General features: G+C 39.6%; 1 protein-coding gene across 3 annotated transcripts in view; it reads right to left on the bottom strand.

Annotated features, from left to right (window-relative positions):
* The window catches only part of GOLGA4 (golgin A4), a 73,139-nt gene extending 52,369 nt beyond the window's left edge, over positions 1 to 20,770 (bottom strand). For 2 of the 3 annotated variants that reach the window (XM_088167930.1, XM_088167936.1), the window contains exons 1-3: positions 20,650 to 20,770; positions 15,138 to 15,233; positions 4,035 to 4,133 (exon numbers count right to left, since the gene is read on the bottom strand). In XM_088167930.1, the coding sequence (XP_088024056.1) occupies positions 4,035 to 4,133; positions 15,138 to 15,233; positions 20,650 to 20,736 (282 nt within the window). In that variant the 5' untranslated portion in view covers positions 20,737 to 20,770. The remainder of the gene's footprint in view (positions 1 to 4,034; positions 4,134 to 15,137; positions 15,234 to 20,649) is intronic. The other variant, XM_014877043.2, reaches the window with a different exon arrangement.
* Positions 20,771 to 22,586: the final 1,816 nt, after the last annotated feature.

Raw genomic sequence — 22,586 nt, 5'->3', positions numbered from 1 at the left:
AAGAGCATGAGGTTCTGTCAGGGAAGAATATGTTGGATATTAGAATAAAGTTCTATACCCAGGGGGTGGTTGGGCACTGGAACAGGCTCCCCAGAGAAGTGGTCACAGCACCAAGCCTATCTGAGTTCAAGAAGTGACTGGACAACACTCTCAGGAACATGGTATGATTCTTTGGGCTGTGCAGGGACGGAAGTAGGACTTGAGTCAATCTTGTCGTCCCTTCCACCTCAGAGTATTCCATGATTCTAACTTACACAAATCCAAATAGTTTTTTGCTTTATAAATCCGGTCCAAATGAATTAGCAGAATATGCTTGACACCATCTTGGACATGGATTTTTCAAGAGAAGTGAAACACTAAGGCATATCAAACAAAATAGTGGTAAATTCACCTAGGAGCAGTGTAACTCTTAACTTTTAATCAAGTTGTACCCTGACACTTACATGCAAACTGCAAAATCTAAGGTGTACATAGAAATGAAATCTCAATCACAATCACCCTTGCATATGCACCCTACACGATCACACTCACAGCTTCTACTCTGGATATGCCTATGAGCATATCTAAACATTAATGTGGCAGAGGAATGATTCACTGTAAAAGGGCTTCAAAAAGGTCTGACATGGAGCAAATTTGAGGTAGTACAGAAATACCACAGAACAAAGAAAAATCCAGATAGTTAAGGAAACCAGCGAACTGAGCAGTTACCCATATGCAGACAAAAGAAAACGAGCCATACAAGAAGTCTGGATTTAGAAACTGTGCTTCACCTAGCTTGAATAAAACCTGCATTTGGCTTCAGAACACTATCCTGTGGCAGTGGATTTGGTCCTAGCAGATTAACAGTTTTGGGGGTCTTAAACTGAAGCTTAAACTTTTACACTGTATTCTTGGCTCCATTACCCATTCTTGTTTTATCTCCTAACAGGAAAAGTTAATAATGAGATAATCCGAACAAAAAATTTTACTTCTGCTTTATAATTTACAAAGCATCTGCTGTGCTACTATAGGACTGACAACAGAGGAAGGCAAACACTTTACCAAGACTTCACAGAAAGAGTAATTGGGTATTGGAATGGGCTGCCCAAGGAGGTGGTGGTGTTATCATCTCTACAGGTACTTAAGAAAAGACTGGATGTGGGACTTAGTGCCTTGGTCTTGATAAAGTGGTGTTAGGTCATAGGTTGGACTTGATGATCTTAGAGGTCTTTTTCAACCTACTTAATTCTGTGACTTACAAACTAAATACACTTCTTTCAAAAATCATGTATTCTCATACACATAAAAAAGAGTTAAAGGAAACTATGGAGAGCTTGTGCATGTAATTCATAAGTATAATTTAATATTTAACATCTATTTTAAAACACAAGATTAAGTAGATTTATTAAATTTAATAAGGTTTTTATGAATATAAAACCCATGGATGCTGTTACTTTTTGTGAAGATGCTTTAAAAGCTGACGTTTATGGACCTATAAAAATCCTTAAAAATGTAATTTCAAAACTAAACTAGTGTTGCCACTTTTAAAAGTTTCCTACTCATCATGCAGCTATCTTTGGGAACAAAAAAAACCTATATTTGGGGTTACACTTTCTATTGACATGATAGAAAACTAGAGATACACCAGTAATCTTTCATATAAAAAATGGACCACCATAGGTATCTGGCTGCTCCAAGTCTACATCACTGTGCTCTAGAGTGAAGGGTTGTATTTAGGAATCCACACACCGAATGGTAAGCATGAATTGAAGTTCTATATATAAATATAGATCCAAGAGGCTTTGAAAAGCTTAAAAGCCCTAGCTTTTCATAAGCCTGAAGAGAGCTTTCAGCAAAATTACTCTCACAGAGCACAAGCAGCCATTTTCAAAGTCTTAAGACCAGCAGTTAAATCAGGGTTTCTGGAGACCAATGGAAGTTGTTCCTCCACAAACTCATAAAACATAACATCCATATCTCTATCCAAAGACAGCTATACTTACAATCCCTGATAAAAACATTGCTTTTTTATTATGAAGATGTATAAATTAGAGCTCAGTTTCAACTGGAGCACATTAGGAGGTTCCAGTAACATTTCTGCCACCTTACTTTCCTATTTCTGAAATGCAAAATCATACATATTTCTCAAAGGTTTAAATAGATTAGCAAGCCTGGGAAGTTAAAGCTAAAATGTCTGTATTTAAGAACATTCTACTGCTTTTAATAGTAATACTTTCTCAAGTATTCCAAAACTGAATAATTAGGAAGGGAGAAAGGAATGAGAGCTTAATGCATGTTTTCTTCCTTAATTTTCCTTTAACTTTTTCTTCAAAAAAAAATTGGACACCCACTGTGTCCAAGAATATTTTGAACCGTTTCTTCATGCAACAAACCTTTTAGTTAGTAAAGAGTTTATACTAATTTCATCTATGCCAAAAAATCCACAGTTACAGTCACTTCTCTATGCTGTTCACTCTCAGATCACATATACAGTTAAAATACGGGGTTTTTTTAGCAGAATTAATATGTGTTTGTGTGTGTTGGTGAAACTTTCCTCTCCTGTATTTTTAGTGTATCTAGGTTTTGCAAACATATATAATGTGAGTGTTTCTTTAATATATTTTTTTTAATCAGTCATCCTATTCTCTATAAATTTCTTATCATTTTCTCCCTCTCTCAATTCTTATTGTGAGTACTGCTTTAGAATTTTCAAAAAGTTCAGAGACCAAAATGAGTTTTACAGGGTAGCATATTATTAGTACACACTGTAACACATTAACAATAACTGTTACATTACAATTATTTGCATGTATTCAGTCTTGCATAAATACATGAGCCAGTAAATATGCCACTAAAGTACCAAAATATCTAGAAATATGCCACTAAGAATACTAAAAGATCTTAAAAATGTAACATTGAAGCATTCACACAAACAGGATGTTTGAAATTAATTTTTTTTGAGATAATTCTGTTGCATAGTGAAAACTAAAAAAGTTTACTTAAATTTGCAGTGAATCTTTAAGTAACGATTGCTGGACCTGGAATATGGTCAGAATACAGAATGGGACCACCATTTTAGTCACTGTTTCTGTCCAATCTTGCTTAGCCTGAGAGAGACAAGTCCAACACAATATGCTGTTGTGCTAGGTCCTGCTTACTGAATTTTGATCCTGTTACAGCTTTCAGTGTCTAGTCATTTTAAACCATGAGCAGGAAAAGAGCACTTACAATATAATCATGAAATATTACAATCAGCTGAGATGCTAAAAATTACTGTGCTTTAAATCACTTATGGACTAAGAATGCCATGCTTCTGAAACATGTGAAAAATGCCATTCCTGTCCTGTGCCAATAATAAGAATACAGCTTTGTATGTGGCTATATCAGAAAGCAGAAGTCTGACTTTCTCTCTATGCCTGCTTCTTTTTTCTTCACTTCTTGCCTCTTCTCACTGAGCTGCTCCACTTACATACAGTGAAGAAATTTCCAGGCAAAGAAACATATATTTAAAGTAAAATCTAATTATTAAAAAAAAGAAGACTATTTATCCTCACAATAACAACTGCCAGGTTTTCAACTAGTTGTAGATTAATTTATGTGTCTATGTGAAATAATTATTTCCTGCTACCATTAGCAGTAAATCACATACTACATTTCACTGTATACAGTAAACAGCATATAAATTTTACACATAATCAATCCCAATGTTAATTCTATCCATTTATCTTGAAATACATACAGACATACATAAATATGAAGAGGAAATTTCTACGTAACACACATACAAACTTGTGCAACAGTTATTTAAATCTGTGTATTGTTACCTGTAAAAGAGAAAATACGTTAATTTTTTAATGTTACAATAAATTCACATCATACAGCATACCAGCCAGAATCAGGTATTACCTCTGTGAAATTTAGTGCAGGGTTAGCAACAAGGTAGTTAAGAGAGACGTCTTTGTGAGAACAAGCCACAAGCAACTAAGTTTGCCTTCTAGTACATTACTCTCCTCCACCTGCTAAAGGCATCACTAAGAGGGGTGGGGAGGACTCACCACACCGTCACTCTGTGGCTTAGGCTGTTTGGTGGCATCCAAAGCAAAGATAGTATACTCAGAGAGAAAAGCAGGTTCTGCTATCATCCCGGCTAACAGCTGTTATTTAATGCAAAAAGGAGGAAAATGAAAATAAATCAAGCAATAAAGAACACATTGCAAAATTTTATTCCATTTTTCCATGCTATTAAAAACATAACAAAACAATACAGCAGCTTATGAGACAAGAGATATTGATAAAGGGAGGCCATAATCAGAAAATATACACTACATCATTTCAGAACAGCCAAAATACAGTTTTGATCATTTAGAACTAATGAAGCATGGTATTTAAAAGATCCTAGTTTAGCCCGATAAAAACTATGTTTCAGGCATTTCTATTGCAATTTTTTTAAACTTCTGTGGATGAGTTGTCTTCATATACCCCTGAGCCCTATTTGCTCTCAGTTATTCATTAACAATTCACTATTCTAAAAATTCCATCAGTGTTTCAGTTATATATCATATAAAATACTTGCTTTGGAGTATTAATCATCTAGTGCTTTTATACTCTAGAATTCTGTCTACATTTTTTAAAATTCCTTACAATTTTTTTTTAAACTACTAGCAGTATTTTTAAACTACTGCATAAAAATACAATAGTTCAATTTAACCATTTTATCAAGTCAGTATCTAAGAAGAGATATGAATTCCTAGAGGTGAAAACATGAAGCAGAGAGACTGGAATTTGAATTAAAATTGGATATATACATGTAATATAATGCAACCTAATGCATTTAGGATGCTGTAACTGAGAGAGGAAAAGATTCCATTCATGATTATACCCACATACCTAAGTTCAAGGTTCAACTTCCTTACTGCTTGACATTTCAGAATTGTACTGATTGCTGACTGAACCAAAACACTAAACAAAACAAAATTGTTCTGAAATAATGAGACAAACTCTTCTATCAAGTTACTACACAGTACTTTTAGGAATCAAATACTAATATAACTTAGGAGTTTAATTTACTTTTTTTGTGGCAATTACATTGACTGCACTGCTGTAGCAGATTAATTACATAAATTCAAATTGAGAGAGAAAAATATTTTCACAGGTAAGATGGGAAAGACTACATGACTTTGAATTTATATTAGCCGAAGAACCCTTTCAGAAAATGTAAGAAGTGGTAAATGTCCTGTGAGAGCCATATACAATAAATAGCCTCAGATTTGCCAATAACTAGTTATGTCCAACAAACCCAGCTAAAATTTCTCACTTTTAAGTTACAACAAAGATGAGCTACTAATAAAAGAGATGCTCACGTTCCTCATGCTCTCAACCTTCTTCACTCCCCCAGAGCCTCCATCCACTTGCCCTGTGCATTCACTGTGGTACCAACCACATATTGAGTTTGTTGTCCTCCTCTCTCAGCCTGGTAGAAGTGTAATTCTTATGAGTTAGCTGTGCAAAAGCTCCTGATATATATATGTGTATATGTATGTGGGTACATATATAAATATATATATATGGTTTTTTTCTTCCTCTGAGCTCTAAGACAAGACAAAAATAAGGAAACTGACAAAACTGACAAGTGATAATGGTTCCAGAAAATCATCAAGTGTTGATGGTCTAGAAGTTCTTGCTCCTCTTGGAAAGGGCATACGCCAATAAAAGAAAAGGCATCTACTATGTACATACAAGTGTAAAAACAAACAGCAGCAATACTACAAGCAAGCCTGATGGCCTCATGAATTAGAAGTATGCAAATTCACAAATAAAATTATTAATTTTTTTAAGATAAAAATTACATTGTATGTTTGGAGAAGACCAGTTACGAAGATGAAACACAGTTTGCAAAGCACTGATAAATGGATTAGGCAACTATTATTAACCAAAAGATTATTAACATTTTCAACATGTAACATGCATTATCTTCAGCTTAATTAAATCACTTTTAATGACATGACCATCAAGAACTTCAGGAACCACAGACAATTTCAATTATTATCTCTTCACAGTAACAGCTTGCTAATGCTTAAAATACTAAGTTACATTTCACCATAGCATTACTTTGCTTAATCCTAATAGCACTATTTAGTACACTAAAAGTTTGCATTAAAAAGAATTCCTATTTGATCTCTAACAAATTCATCCCCCCCAAAAAAGATGGTCTCTCAGTTTGTTCAGCAGCTATGAATTGTTCAATTTTCAGTCACTCCTGGAAGTCCATGACCATGTTACTGCAGCCAAGTTCAGAAGGCTCAGACATAAATTCACAGATTTTAAAAATTCATTCTTTCACAAAATGTTCATTATAAAACCCAAAACATACAGGTAAGATGACAGAACTTTAAGCAATGGCACAGGTTCATTTCAAAAATTCATTCAAACTACCTGGTAGAATGATAAGACAGTAAGAAGATCCAAAAATGCCTAAAATATACCAATGCATTTGAGAAAAAAGAAATTGATGCAGTACTGCTTGAGTTTGCAAATGTACAATTCCAATGTCTCCATCATAACTAAAAGTTTGCACAAACAGTAGAATGTACAGTGATTCTGTGAGCCAACCTTACAAGTAAACAATATTGAGCACTCTATCAATATGAAATTTCAAAATATTTCCTCTTCAGTAGCCAAGATGACAGTTTCACACTTCAAACAGCTACCAAAGACAGAATATACTCAGCCATGATCCAAGAACAGTATTTCTTTAACACATTTAGAACTGGCTGCATTTGCCCATTAGTCATCCTCCACTTTCCAATATTAGGTGACCAACAACATTTACGGACTTGCTTACAGTATTTTTGTTACTCAGTGTGTTGATTTGGCACGGCCTGATTTTTTAGTAGTGGGGGAGGGACACATAAGTGGCTTCTGCGAGAAACTGCTGGAGGCTTCCACCGTGTCTGACAGATGGCTCTGAAGATGGACATGCTGCTGGCCCAATTAGAGAGGTTGGTAATACCTCTGTATGACATAAATTTAAGAAGAAAATCAAAACAGAGCACAGGCAGACTTTTCCAGGGGCAGCAAGGCATCGCTGCCGGGGGCCATCCCAGCACAGCCCACAGCACTGTGCCACTGTGGCTGCCACCATCTCGGCGTGGCCCACAGTGAGCCTTTGCCTGGCCACCACTAGACAGCCACACTGTGGGCAGAAGAGCAGGGGCAGCAGCTTCTCCTTCCCACCACCCTGCATAAGGAGAGGCATTAAATATCACCAGCACCATGGTGGCTGCCACTGCAAGTGGCCCTGGCTGGTGGCAAAAACATGGCAAGCAATTCCCCAGCATGGAAGCTAGACGAGACTGACCTCCCAGCACTGCAGGATCCTGCAAAAATCTTTGAATTGGTGGAATTTATTGGCAATGGTACCTATGGACAACAGTTTTGCTTCCAGTCAGAGAAGAAGAGGAAGTGAGGACATGTGAAGGAAAACAACATGGTGACACCAAGGTCAACAGAAAAAGAAGGGGGGAAGTACTCCAAGTGCTGGAGCTGAGATTCCTCTGCAGGCTGTGGTGAGGACTATGGTGAATCAGGCTGTCCTCCTGCAGGCCATGAGATGCCCAGAAAAATACAGATGTCCACTTGCAGCCCATAAGAGAAGTACTCACACTGCAGCAGGTGAATGCCAGAGAAAGCTGTGATCCAGTGGGAGACCTGAATAGAGAGAGAGGGTCCCTGCTTCCAGAGATAAGAGATAGAGGGCCCTTGCTTCCAAACTACAACAGCCGATTCTCAAAGTACTGCACTACTGCACCCTGTGGATGAATGACCCACACTACAGCAATTTTAGACAGATTGTTTGCCCATGGGAGGGACTCAAAATGTAGCAATTTTGGCAGGACTGCTGCTTGTAAGATTGAAGCCACATTGGAGGAGTTAATGGAGAACCATCTCCCATGGAAGGGACCCTACGGCATAGCAGAAAAAAGACTTCCCTCCCTGAGCAAACAGAAAAAATATCTCAGGTGATGAACTAACCAAAACCCCCATCCCATCTCCCTGCACTATCAGGGGGAAAGAGGGAGCAGCTGGGGGGGAGGGGAAAGGTGTTTTAAAGATTTATTTTACTTCTCATTATCCTTCTCTGACTCTGCTAATAATAAACTTCCCTTATACCTTTAAGTTTGAATCTATTTTGTCCTTAGAGTGTTTTCTCCCAATCTTTATCTCAACTCATGAATCCTTAATTAATTTCATTTCCCTCTCCTCTGCTCAACTGTAACAAGAGAGTGAGGGAAAGGCTTTCTTTAGTGCCTGGCATCTGGCCAATGTCAAACCATGACACTCTGATAGCTCATAACCTGCTACATATTTAGTTCAATTACAGGCAGAGCCCTCTAGTGAGTCCTGCAATTACACTACTTAATGCTTTCCAATATTTCCAATCTGTTTTTATCTGCCTTTTTCATTTTTTCAACCATCTATTTAGTATAACTTAAAGAACTAACTGTCTAGTTAACCATGGGGCGGGGATGTTAGGGAATGGATTATTAAAATTCACAAGAAAATTATTTACCTCTCCCAGCAAACAGGCAAGAAACAACCTGTTAGTCAGCCAACATTAAATAGCATTACCACACAGGATTCTTGTGCTTCAGGATTCATCCTAAAACCCACTCTAAATTATCTTAATAGCTTCAGAAACATTAAATACATCTGGTGCTATACTGTCTAATATCATATTAGCAGCATATCAGCACTAAGCTGGTATTGCAATCAATAAAACTAGACAAGCTAGAATCAACTGAGATGAAGCATACTGTAAACAGAAGATGCAAAGATGCAGGTCAGTCTTTAACCTTCTCTAATCCTAAGAATGCAATCATATCACACTTGAAGCTTGCTACAGAAATCCTACTAAGATCTCCCAACACTTGGTTTCAAACATACTCTGGGGGGATTGCCTAATACACCTAAAGGCTGTGCTGCCATTTAGCAGGACCTTGATAGGCTGGAGAATTGGCACAGAGAAACCTAATGAAGTTCAACAAGGGGACTGCACCTGGAATAGATCAACCCCAAGTATCAGCACAGCTTAGGGGCTGACCAACCAGAGAGCACCTCTGCAGAGAAAGACCCTGGAATCTTGGTGGAGCCACAAGCTGAACATGAGCCAGCAGTGCCCTTGCAGCTAGGAGGGCCTGTGGTATTCTGCAGTACATCAGGAAGACTGTGCCCAGCAGGCTGAGGGAGGTGATCCTCCCCCTCTATTCATCCCGAATAAAACAACATATGGAGTGCTGTGTGGAGTTCTGGGCTCCTCAGTACAAGAAAGATAAGGAGCTACTGGAGAGGATCCAGCAGAGAGCCATTACGATAATTAGGGGTCTGGAACACTTTTCTCATAAGGAGAGACTGCAGGAGCTGAGTCTATTTAGTCTAAAGGAGAGAAGACAGAGAAGGGATCTAATCAATGCATACAAATATCTCAAAGAAAGTTGTCAAGATGATGGCACCAGACTCTTCTCAGTGGTGTCCAGTGACAGGACAAGGAGTAATGGCCATAAACTAAACCACAGAAAGTTCCACCTCAACATGAGGAAGAACTTCTTTACACTTAGGGTAACAGAACACTAAAACAGACTTCCCAAGGAGGTCATAGAGCATCCATCTCTGGAGACATTCAAAACCTACCTGGACACATTCTTTTCCTGTGTAACCTGCTCTAGGTGACCCTGCTTTTGGAACAGGGTTGGACTACATCATCTCCAGAGGTTCCTTCCAATCCTACCAATTCTGTGATACTCCAGGGTAAACTGTCTCCTCAGCCCACACTGACCTTAATCTCAAGCACTAGATTTATAGGCTGAAGACTACAAAGAGTTGCACTGCAAGGTATAGGTTGTGCCCTGGGTGGTGAGAAATGGCTGAAACCCCCAGTGATGAGCCCTTTGCCCAATAAAAGGCACAGACTTGCCATGCCAGCTGGATGGTGCCCAGTCACCCAGAGACTCTGCAGAACCCAGTGAACACTGAGAAGACCCCAGATCAAATATCACCATTAGAACAGGCAGACAGAATGAAAGCCAGGCATTCCTTTGTTCAGGGTCCCTACCAGGAGACACCCAACTCCATCTCTCATTATTTGCTGCATCATGCTAAAAATTCCTAAAGGAAGCGGAGTCTAGAACTCTATGGGAAAAAGTGGGTCAAGGCAGTGAGAGAAACTTGTCTGGCATGCAATTCTCATAAAACTTGTCTCCCTGTGAGTGTGTCAGGTGGGGCACCCATCAGCTCATTGGAGCTGCTTGTGGTGAGGGGGCTTCAGTCCCACAGCAAAAGCCTGGGGTGGCTCAAGTGTGACTGCCAGAGTGGCTACTGGGTGGTCAAACAGAAACGTTTCCTGACAGGCTCTGACATTACTGATCTTTTGTCACAGTATTTAACTCTTATTTTGCTTTTCTGACAGTAAAATCCTACTGAGCAACAAATGTTTCTACCTTGGATAGAAAGTTGCAAATGAGGTAAAATTGCTGAGGAAGCCAAACACCAGATGACATTACCTGCAGTATTATCAAAGGACACAAAGTTTCTGTTTCAATAACCTTTGTATTTTCAATATTCTGAACAGTTTTTGTAGCCCTCAAGTTTGGCCTAAGTGAAGCAGCCCTAATTGATTTTTAAGGACTTTATGAACTCCAGAAATGACTGTGTTCTTATTATTCTTACTATTCCTCCTCCCCCTGAAGAATTACCATGCTCAAATCTTCTTTCACAAGGATTCTGATGAGTGGGGTGCAAAGGTCAAAGTACCTGCAATTCCTCCTAGATCAAAGAGCTTCTTTAATATGATGTGAAAGAAAACTCAAAATTTAACAGGGATCAGAGCTTGACTCAAGTCTCATTGCTCTGGAGATGGCAGTAGTTGAATATTATACATGTTACATGCATCTAATACGTTTGACTGCAAAAGGTAATCATTATTCCCTTTCAGAAAAAGAAGGGAATCAGTAGATACAAATTTTTTATTAGCCTGTTATCAAGCAAATTTGAAAATTCATACATCTTGTTAGCAAAGTGCACCATGGCATATGCGTATTTCTAATATGTTAATACCTAAAAGCTGCTATAATTGTACATGAGCAGTTTTGCTATGTTATATACCAGCACAGCAAGACAGAGGGAAGAGGATGGGACTACAAAATTTGTCTAAGAGAAAAGCCACTATTTCCTCATCTACTTTGAGTAGCTAGAAGATGTCAGCTATCAGCTAAAAGGTTTCGTTTCAACTCTTACTTAAAAAGAACTCATTCCTCAGAGTAAAATAAATAAATAAATAAATAAATTTGGTTATTTGTCCAAGGTGGTGAAAGTCAGGAAAAAAGTTGTGAATAATTCAGTAATTTTCTTATTTACAAAATATTTATTCACAAAAAGCTTTGTGCAATTTGCAATATGATCTTTTATGCCTCATCACTACTGTGACAAGGGAATAGAAATAACTGAAGAGCTAAAATTTCAAGGGTTTCTCTCTGCAATTAAACAAGCCCCAGAATCTAGGAGAACAGAACTGCACTCTCAGAAAGTGGTAATACAGAAATCAAATAGGTCTTTCCTGGTTTGCTTTTTATTTTGATGAGCAAGCTAAGCATGTTGGTTTATGTATCAGGAGTTGTAAAATACAAGTTTAGATTCAAACTAGCTTATGCAGCCTTCAAAATCTCGTCCCAAATATCAGAAAGGAAAAAAGTACAGATATGTCTGAACCACTACCATCTTTGCATGGCAACACCTATTTAGAAGTACTTCAAATTAAGTATAAGAATACAGAAAAGACACAGGAATAACAAAAGTGCAGAAGGAATATTATTTCAGCTTTACTTGTGGTGCCTTATTAATAGCCAATGTTAGAGAAACATCTCAACTAATTTAATAACACAGTCGTTAAATATCACTGAAGTGAGACTGGAAAGTACCTTGGCTAAGTATCTTTAGGTCTAAGAGCTATATATATTGTGCTCTGCTGTCACTTCCATAACACTCATTAGGATGTCAGTGACATTTGGATGCATGACTGGTAGGTCACTTACAGCAATCTAACAGCTGAAAGCGAACTAGCACCAGCTTTGTTATCTTCTGCAGTTGGGATTTATATATTTTTAAGTATACAAACATATATAGTAGAACAAAAAGGACATCTTTAACTTACAGGAACTATAGTGAATACTATTTAAGTATTTCACCTCAAACTCTGCTCAAAAGTCAATGTGGTAAGTTTGAAAACTGAACACTATTCTTCCCTAGAAAAGAAGAACTCACTAAGTAACCGTATTAATGGTCTGGGGCTGTTTCAGACAGCAGCATATCAGCTCAGAAATGACTGGATATGCAAATTGTCTGCCAAAGCTCTGTGGAAGTAGTTTTACCTCACAACGTGATCATATTTTATGAGCTACTTGCAATAAGAGAATACAGAACTAGTCAGATGTCTGCTTTTTCCTATACACGAAAAAAATTTGAAGTTTTCTATAACACTGCTACTGGATAATCAGATATCCAATAAAATACAAGCTGAAGAGGAAAGGTGGCATGAAAAAGAAACTTACCGCGTATTCTGTAAATGGAGCATACCAGCTGCAGGTTTATTTTAAACTGACAGCATCTTGGAATTTTGAAATACTAAAATATTTTTTAAATCTTATCATTGTAGAGTATAAAGCAATAATGTTGGCACATAAGTTTTATTACAATTCTTTGATCAGACTAATGATGTCATTTACAACTGTAACTAATTCTGAAATTGTTTTTATTATCAAAACATTCTGAGAATAAACCAAATATTTCATTTGTAATACTTGCAACTTTAATACTGTGGAAGTAAAAATACACAAAAACTTTATCTATTTAAAGACATACTAAAACATAGCTCACAGAGGACACAAAATATACAAAACAATGATGAAACATTAATTTTGCTTGGCTTTCAGTACTAAAATAGTTAGCAATTATTCATGTACTGCAAAAATGTTCTAGCATGCAATACTCTTCAACCAAATATTTTCAGCATATTAAATGTTGTTCAGCAGTTCACTGTAATGCCACTGCCATTGACACCTGCACATAGAGCAACTGCCTGGTCAAATGAGAACACAGCAAAAAAATGCCCTCCAAAAGACATAATGCATTCATATAACCAGGGCATGTATTTTCAGTGACAATATGCAATATCTGCATCATATTTAAACAAACAAACTATACTGCTGCTGAACTGAATTTTATGAAAATCTCATCCAACAGATTTCAAAGATGATTTGCTTTTAATCATACCGCCAAAATTGACGAGAAATTTTTGGAGAAAATGAATTTATTGTTTTAATCATTTAAACTTAGTTTTTCGTAAAATTTTCCATTTGATGTAAAATCAGTCCTTACAAAAAAAACCCAGAGGTTTTCATCCCCTTAGGACTTCACTATTTCCTGAATTTCTAATTAAAGGATGTGTTTCACAAGTAAAGCTGTTATGGCAGCTCCCCTAAGACCAAGGATAACTATAAATCTGAAGGTACTTAGTACCTCTGTTTCCACTCTTAATCTTATTCCTCCTTCTGCCTCTCTGGTCATTCCAGTCTAACCAGTCTATTGAGAGATTAATGTTCTTCCAATGTCACTTGGCATGTGCTATGGGTAATCTTTTGCTTCTCTTGTTTGTCTGGAACAGCACTCTGAAAATGGAGTTTGCTAGGGACAACTCATATCTAATGAAGTAAATGTAGTTCTCAATAGAAATCATGAAGAAAACATTGGCCAAAATGAGTTTTTCTTCACATTATACAATAATTTTTTTTTTTAAAAAGGGAAATCGATTCTCAGTACCAACCCACTCCTTCTAGGCCACAGTAGTAGTTTTCATGTGGCAATATGCTACTTCTATACCCTGTATTAAGATCAGAAAACTCTCCTTATTGAAAAACTTAGTAAATTATCCTGGGTGACACTGATTGCCAATATTCAGGAGCACCAGTTAACAGAATTTTTTTTTTTCCAAGGAGAGAGGGAATTCATTACAGAGATATATATATATATATATCACAGTGGAGAAAATAAGCATTTATTAGAAAATACCAAAATACTAAACAAGACCATTAGATACTTTCCCTTCAATTTCTATTTTGCAGGAAGCAAACTGCCAAGCTATAATCATTGATAGCATTCATAATGAAATCTATTACAAATTTCAGGTATAGCTGATTAGCTCCTAAAGAAAACATGGTGTTAAAAATTAAAGTGGACTGTTCCACTGCAAGAAGACACATCATATTTTGTGGCAAAACAAAGCAACTGAATTTTCTGACTAGGACACAACATTTCCTCTGAAAAAGTTCACAGAACCACAGAAGCATCCTGCTTTATGCCACCAGCCAATGTCCATGCTCACTAAGTCAGGTAAATGTTTGTTTATTTGTATTTGTTCCTTTTGTTAATCAAGCTGCTTCAAAAGAGCAGTATTACTTAATATGAAACAAGGTTAAGTGCAGGTTGTCTTCTTAGTTTGCTTTATTATGCAAGTCAAGGTTACCCATCATCCTGATAATGATTTTAATATTTCATGACTGATAATTTAGAATCAGTTTGGTTTGTTGTTTCGTTTTTGGAGGGTTTTTTTTGGGGGGGTGAGGAGAGCTGTGTTGTTTTTTAGTTTGGGGGCAGAGGAGAGAGGAAGTGGGGTGGGGGAAATAACTTTGAGTTCGATACTTATTACTAGTACGGTTAGAAACAATCACAAATATTTTGTATAAACCTTTTGGATTATACACCTCAAATGACCTGGATTCACCTAGCTTTTCAACCAAAAGTGGGACAAAACCAAAGTTAGTCTATCTGAATGTATCTTGTGTCCCACTGCCTCACTGAGTTCAGTTCAGGAATAAGATTTTTAAGACCTGAAGACTTAAAACATTTCCTAATCTGGAGGTTAATCACTACAGATTAAAGATTTGTTTTATTACTATTACATATTTAGGTATTTAATCTAAAAAATAGACTATTCATATCTATAAATACACAGAAAATATTGAGATTGAGACACTTTTTTAAAAACGCAAGGAATGACATAAAGTTAGATTTTTTTAAAGCTGAAAAACAGAGAAAAACAGTTCTCAACTGACCTCTTTGTCTGGTGTTAAAGTGCCTTCATCATTCTGATCTGTAAATGAAGTTGTCCTGCTTCTGTTGCCAGTTGATGGAGGGGATTTGGAAGGGACCTACAGAGAGATCATGTATATCAACAATTAATATTTTTAACTCCAGACCTAATTATTCTGTATCATAGTTTACTTCAAGAATTACTAACTATATCATCTCAGTAAAGCCTAGTCTAGATCTTTTTAAAGAAAGCAACTGTCTGTGACAAGTTGTACCTTGCCACAAAGTCCCCAGAGCAAAATATGTCATGAATTAGCCACAGGAACAAGCAAAAAAATGTGTTATTTTGACTGTTTCTGACTATGGTCCTCCTAGACCATATTTGAAAAACAAGCCTCCTAATATTTTAGGAACATAGTACTGTTGCCTCAGGTTTAAAAGTTTAGTGATTTGACAAGGAATCAAGAATTTACAAGTGGAACAGAATTGGATCAAGAAGTTAGAAAATTAACAACAAAAAATGATACTAAAAAAATTATAAATGTTAAATTTATAAAATCTATAAAATTTAATCTAAGCAATCAAAAACGCACAAGAAATTGCTGTATTTTCTGATGTCAATATTTACTTGTTGTTCCTATCAGAACTAAACATCTATTCACGGAAATTTTACAACCTCATTTAAACTGAGGTTCTAAAAAGTCACACCAACTCAAATAAACTACTCTGCCAGCCTCATAATGCAAACTTCAAATATAAAATTTCAGTATAAATGTAATGAGTCATAAAGTATCAACAAGCAGACCCATACAAAAGAAAGTAATTAGAAAGATTTCTCATTGGCTATTATGAGAGGCTGGAAGGATTGTGGACTCAAAATATTTCAGGCATGTGGTGGGGGAAAGAGGAAGGTCAGGCTTTGCTTTGATGAGGTGATGCCCTTCTGCACACACTCCATTCCTGCGGACTTGCATCACAGTCCTGCAGTGACTGCCAGTACCTGGTACACGGAGGAAATGTGCCACACTCCACCCCTGGAGCCCCAATCCAGGCCCAGAGTTGTCAGATGATCAGAAGTTCCACCTGTGCAGAAGAGCACAGGGGTACTTAACCCAGGATATGAGGCAAGTGCATGCATATTTTAACCCTATCTCCTCTTGAAATTTCTATCAGCTGAACACTGCTGGAACCAGGAGTGGTAGCTGTATTTGTTCTTTTTTATATCAAAATTATTCTAAAATCAGTCACAGTTACAGGTCTGATGGGGTAGACTAATGTCCCAACTTGAAAATACTACTCAAAAGTCACACAGCTTAGCTAGTACCAAATCAAAATAGGTGTTCATCATGGAAGCTTTATGTACTGCTGAAAACAATCATACCAAAGTATTCATAGGGTTTGTAAAAAAACCCGATATATTCATGCTGACAGCCTACTCTTCTTTCATTCCTACCCTCAATCTAATGCAAGGATTTTAAGAAGATGATTTGGAAATCAATTTCCTTCTGTTTGACGAGGGCCAGAAACATTCAAGGACACTGTCACTGCTTAGAAGCAGTATGAACATACCTCTTGACCCTGCCCTTAATGGTCCTACAATTCTCACTACTGCATTCAGACTTCTTGTCGATTTAGTCATTTCAGTGGCATTAAGCTTTGCAGCACAAATATTCATCGATCTTATGCAAAAACAGAAAGAGCTGAAGGAGGACAGTACAGTTAAATTGGAAGGGATCAACTGCCTGATCAGCTCAGGGCTGAGCAAAGTTAAAGCAGGCTTTAAGGGCACTGTCCAAATGCCTCTTCAACACTGACAGGCATGGCTGGGGAAGGCATTGACCACCTCTCCAGGAAGCCTATTCCAGGTTTTGGCCACCCTCTGGGTGAAGAAGTGTTTCCTCATGTTAAGTCCAAACCTCCCATGACAGACATAGTTTGAGTTATTCCTGCATGTCCTGGCACTGTGTAGCAGGGAGAAGAGCTCAGCACCTCCCTGTCTATTCCCCTCCTCAGGAAGCTGTAGGCAGCACTGAGGTCACCCCTCAGCCTCCTCCTCTCCAAACCAGACAAGCCCAGTGCCCTCAGCTGCTCCCCAGAGCACATTCCTGCCAGCCCCTCCCCTGCTTTGGTGCCCTTCTCAGGACACGTTCAAGTCCCTTCACGTCCTTTTTAAATGGTGGGGCCCAGAACTGCACACAGTACTCGAGGTGAGGCTGCAGCAGTGCTGAATTCAGTGGGATAATCACCTCTCCTGGCTGGCTGGTGATGCTGTGTTTGATGCACCCCAGGATGAGATTTGCTCTCCTGGCTGCCAGGGCACACACACTGCTGATCCCAGTGAGCTTCCTGCCAACCAGCATTCCCAAACCCCTTTCTGCAGGGCTGCTCTCCAGCCATTCCTCTCTCAGTTCAGACTCATGTCTGGGATTGCTCCATCCCAGGTGCAGAATCCAGAATTTGGTCGGTCTTGTTTTGTTTCATGTCATTGGTGACAGCTCAATCAATCAATTGGTGACTCCAGTCAATCCAGATCCCTCTGCAAGGCAAAGCCTTTTGTCCCGTGGGAGAGTCATTTCCCAGTTTGGTATCATCACCAAACTCTCTGCACATTCAGCCTCCAGCTCACTGATAAGGAGACAGAACAGAGCTGTCTCTAGAACTGAGCCCTGAGGAGCACCACTGCTAACTGGTCACCAGCCAGATGTCCTGTTTGCTGCAACAGTTTGAGCCCTGCTCTTCAACCAATTCTTCACCCTGTGCACTGCACACCTGCTCATCCCACTGCTGGAAAACTTGTCTGGAAAAATGCTGAGAAGAACAGTACCAAAAGCCTTTATAAAACCCAGAAAAACTACATCCACCACCTTCCCTTCATCTACCAGGCAGGTAAACCTACTGCAGAAGGTTTTTTAAACAGGATTCCCCCTTTGTGAACCCATGTTGACTGTATCTGATGATTGCACTGTTTCTTAAATGTCTTTCAAGAGCATCCAGTATGACCTCCTTAATAATTTTTCCACGTCCTGAGGTTAACTCTGTCGTTTCCTGCATATTCCCTCATGACCTTCCTGTAACCTGGAATAATGTTGGCTAGCTCCCAGTCAGCAGAGACCTCCCCAGATTCCCAGGATGACTGAGATTGTAATAACTGCTAGCTCCTTTAGTACCCTGGGTTGAATCCCACAGGCCGCATGAAATTATGCACATTCATTCAACTGACACAACTTGTCTCTTAAAATTTCAGTGTTCACAAATGGAAAGTCAATGTTCCTGCAGTCGTGGTCCTCTGACTCAGGACCAGGCAGCCCAAGGTCTGCCAGTACTATTAAAGGCTAAGGCAAAGAAAGTACTGACTGCCTCCATTTCTCCTTCATCCCTATTTGTCAGGTGACAATCTTGGACAAGTATCAGTTCAAGACGCCTGTAATTGCAATAGTGCTTTCTTCCTCCCTGCCAGCAGTCAGAAAGGGAGGTGTTCCTCAGGCTGCGAGGGGCAGGTATCCTCAATGTGACAGATGACATCAGTCAGATAACTGTTCATACAGAAGAGTAAGGCCTACAAACACCTCCTCAGAAAAAAAGTGTTACACTTGAGAAATTTAACAGGAAGTAATGCATTTTAAGGATCTGAGTTACAAAAAAGTAAAGGAAAAAAGCATATCCCACACTTTTTTGCAAGGCTACAGTATATTTTATAAGCCTCAAAAAGTCAGTTCTTCCTCCTTTACAGAACCTGTTTTTAAATGAGACACAAGAAGTGAGAAGACAAACCTATTTTACCTCTAAGATCAAATTTAACTATTTCCTCCTAGTGTTACTTGAGAGCAACTGATGAGTAAGAAACATTGCAAGACAACTATTTTACATGAAAATAAAAATACGTTGTAATTTTTTGCTTCTGCCTTTCCATTTATGTCAACCCTTGAGTTACTTGATCTGCTCTGTCCACAGTACAGCAGATTAGGTCTATAGACTCGGTATAATTTATCATAAGCTCTCGTATCAAGTTTCGGGGTATTTGTCAATGTTAATTCTAGGCCAGATAAAGACTAAAGTATATTACATTGTTGGGTGCATGTATGCACATAAGCTCATATCTATTCAGTAGGATGATTTTCAGCAAGTACCAACTCTTGAACACATGCACCAAGTATCCTTGAACTAAGTGGATTACAATACTGTGTGAAAGTTATCAAAATTTAGCTGCTGCATATTGAAAACAGTAAACTCTGCAGCTCGATCTCTTTTACACTGCACTGAAAGTTCACCACATATGGCAATTAATACAGCACTTTAAACTGTATATAAAAATAAACTTTGCTGACTAGAAAAAGCAGAAAATTAATACTGTGGAAGGCCCTAAAGTAAGACTCAACAAGCTACATAAAACTTTACAATATATCCATTTCCAAAAATCTTACCTCTATTTCACAAATGAGTGATTCAAAGAATAGAACCTAACCATCAGCAGTTTTGAAACCATGGTCTAATACTGAGACTATGCAGTGACAAATCTCCCAGTGGTTCAAATTACACTCAGACCAAGCTCAGGCAAGTAATCATCTATTTGTCAAATTAACTAAATTATTTGTCTGCAGTTTAACATTCACAGGACTCGGAGTTTATATCAGTTTTTATACTTTTAGATTCCAAGATACATAGGCTACTTAAGCTAACAATGAGACACAGACAGACACTATCAGTTTATTTTGCTTTGGCACATGCATGAAATTATCATAATATCTTTTGGCCACTTTCACTTAGATGGATACTCTCCACACATATCCTATCTACCATGTATTATTATCATGTAAAAGCAGCTTTTTCTAGAATACATTTATAATAACTTAGTGAAAGTATATGCAAGAGGAAAATGGCCAATTAAATTATGACTAGAACAAATAAATAAGCGCCTTGTTCTTAGATTTATACTATATTCTCAATCTACAGTTTAAAAACCTCAAGAATAAGGTTGAGGTAAGCAAACCAGCCCTCTAAAAGATGCTAACAGAAGGGACGGACAGAACTGAAAAAACAAACATTAGGATGAGAGACAAAGATAACGAGGGAACTCAATGCTCGATTGTTATTCAGTGCACGCGAAAGTATCATGACTTTAAATGCCAAGGAAAAACATATTTCTGTTTCGTTCTGTTTGATGTTCAGGCAAGAGATCGCTTTTGCATTCCACCACAAGACAGCCTTTGTAAAGTGGCCAAAACGAAGCACGGTCTCTGGCAGGAGGCGTTCCGGTAACAACAAACTTGGATGACGAAGTTCTAGCGGAGCCGCCCCGCTCTGACAGCGACCCGGGGAGCGATTCCCGCCAGCCCACCGATCCCGGAGCCTCCGGTCGGCTCGGCCTGCGCGACGCGACCCTCCCGCGGCTGCGGCGGCGGGGCCGGTCCGCCCGACCCGCGGGACGCCGAGGCCTCCCCGGGCGAGGCGCGGCCCTGCCCTGCCGGGTGCCAGGCCGCCACAAGCGCCCACAACGCTCCGGCGGACACGTCTCGCAGCGGCCCCTCCCCGCCGTACCTGCGACGGGACGGAGCCCGCACGTCCCCCCGCTCCGCGCGGCAGCACTTGCTCCTCGCTGATCTTCTGCTTCAGCTTCTTGAACATGGTGGCAGGACGGAGAATGAGATGAGGGTACGGTTTCCGGGCCGGCCGGTCGGTCAGGCGGCGAGGGGCGCCCAGGGGGCGGTGGAACCGATCTCCCCTCGCCCCGGCCCGCGGAGCCGCCGCCGCTCCGCCCTCGGGCCCCCCTCCGCGGGGCACAGGCAGCCGCGGCCGCTGCGCCTGCGCAGCCAACGTGGAGCCGAGCGCTCCGGCCGGCACGGTGCGCGGCGAGGCACAAACTTCCCAACGCAATGCCCGGCGCGACTCCTCCCACACCGCGGGCAGAGGTGCGGCCCTGGGCTCCGGGACTGCGGCGGGGCGGAGCCGAGCGGAGCGGCGCTGCCCGGCCTCGCTTGTTCCATCTCTCACGGCGGGCGAGGGAGGCGGTGCCGTCCCGGGAACGGAGCGGGCGGAGGAGTGACCGCTTCTGTCCGGAGGGAGGAAGAGCAGAGCGGTAAAGACTGGCGTGTCGCTGCGCCTTTCCGCCGCCCTAGCCGTGTGATTCCATATCTTAAACCCCGCCACGGAGACGCCGGATCTGCCAGAACGCTGACCCGGAGGGTCTGTAAGCCCTCCCGTGAGAGTCCTCCTCAGCCACAGTGTCGAGGACAAGCTGTCACAAGCCGAAGAATCGGGCAGCAAGGTAACAAAAAGGTGCTCGGTTATTAGGCTTGTGAAAGCTTCCGACTAAAAAATGCCCAAAACTTGCTTTTTGAAACTGCCTGGAAGCCTGTCTGCTCAAAACAAAGTCGCGACGTTTTCGTTTAGTCGGCCCGGAAATCTTCTGTTTGTAAACCCGAGATACACTGTTATAACTAAAGTGCCTTTGAAGGTGGAAAGGCAGGGTTTGCTACTATTGCTGCTGCTGCTGTCTCCACGAAACTAGGGCGGAAAAGTTCTTGGCTGCTTAAGGTTAAAACCTCTGCTTTAGATGCCTTGTTGGATGACGTTTGTGTGATTAGTGCTGCGAGTGTAGATGCAGAGGGCTGTCAGCAGCAGCCAGCATTCATTCGCCGACAATGGGACTATTTTGAAACTTACTGTGTTGGCAGTGACATTGTATGAAGGCTAAAAATTACATGGTGGTGTTTGCAAGAAACGATGAACCATGTGGTTTTCTGTAAAGCTTCCTACTAAGGAGGCTGTATGCAGTAATCAAATGCCCAGAAATGTTTTCACTGAAATACACTCCTAAAATCTCTAAATAATTTGGGGGGGGGGGGGGGGGGAAGTGGATAGGAAATTATTTTCCCATTTGTTGTTACACTGACTAAAAAAATAATCAAGATACATCTACAGCAAAAATAAACTGCTGGTTTTCCTGGGGTTTTTTTTGCTATATGTTTAAACAAAAATATTTTTTAGCAATCTGTTTAGTTGTAGATAAACTGTGACTGGTAGTGACCCTTTTGTTTGAGTGTTGCTGTTAAGATTACTAGGCATACTTCAGGTGACAGCAGTGACTTGCACGCTCTACTGATTTTTGGTGAGAACAACGGATGTGAAAACACCTTCAAAAAAGTTAGTCTGAACCTGCAAGCTGTGTTAGCCAGGTAAGTATCTTGAAGATTTGTAGGGTATCTTTCCTGTAGGTTGAAACAGGGTTATAGGGAAAAGTCTCCGGGACTAAAAAGGCAAAACTATCTGAATAGCAGTCCATGAGGAAATGAGATAAAATGGGCAATTAAGTTTATTGCATCCATAAAATTTAAACATTTTCTACTTCAGTGAGGTAGCTTCTATTTCCTCTAAATATGACATGCAGCAGCATGGTGGTAAAAATCACAGCTTATCAAATGAGACGAGCATTGCCTGATGAATGTTTTGGGAAACCCTTTAACCATCTTCAATAA

This window comes from Sturnus vulgaris, chromosome 1, assembly GCF_052056855.1.
Source record: "Sturnus vulgaris isolate bStuVul1 chromosome 1, bStuVul1.hap1, whole genome shotgun sequence".
Taxonomy (NCBI): Eukaryota; Metazoa; Chordata; class Aves; order Passeriformes; family Sturnidae; genus Sturnus; species Sturnus vulgaris.
The sequence above is the reverse complement of the archived record's forward strand: the minus strand, read 5'-3'. Positions and strand labels throughout refer to the sequence as shown.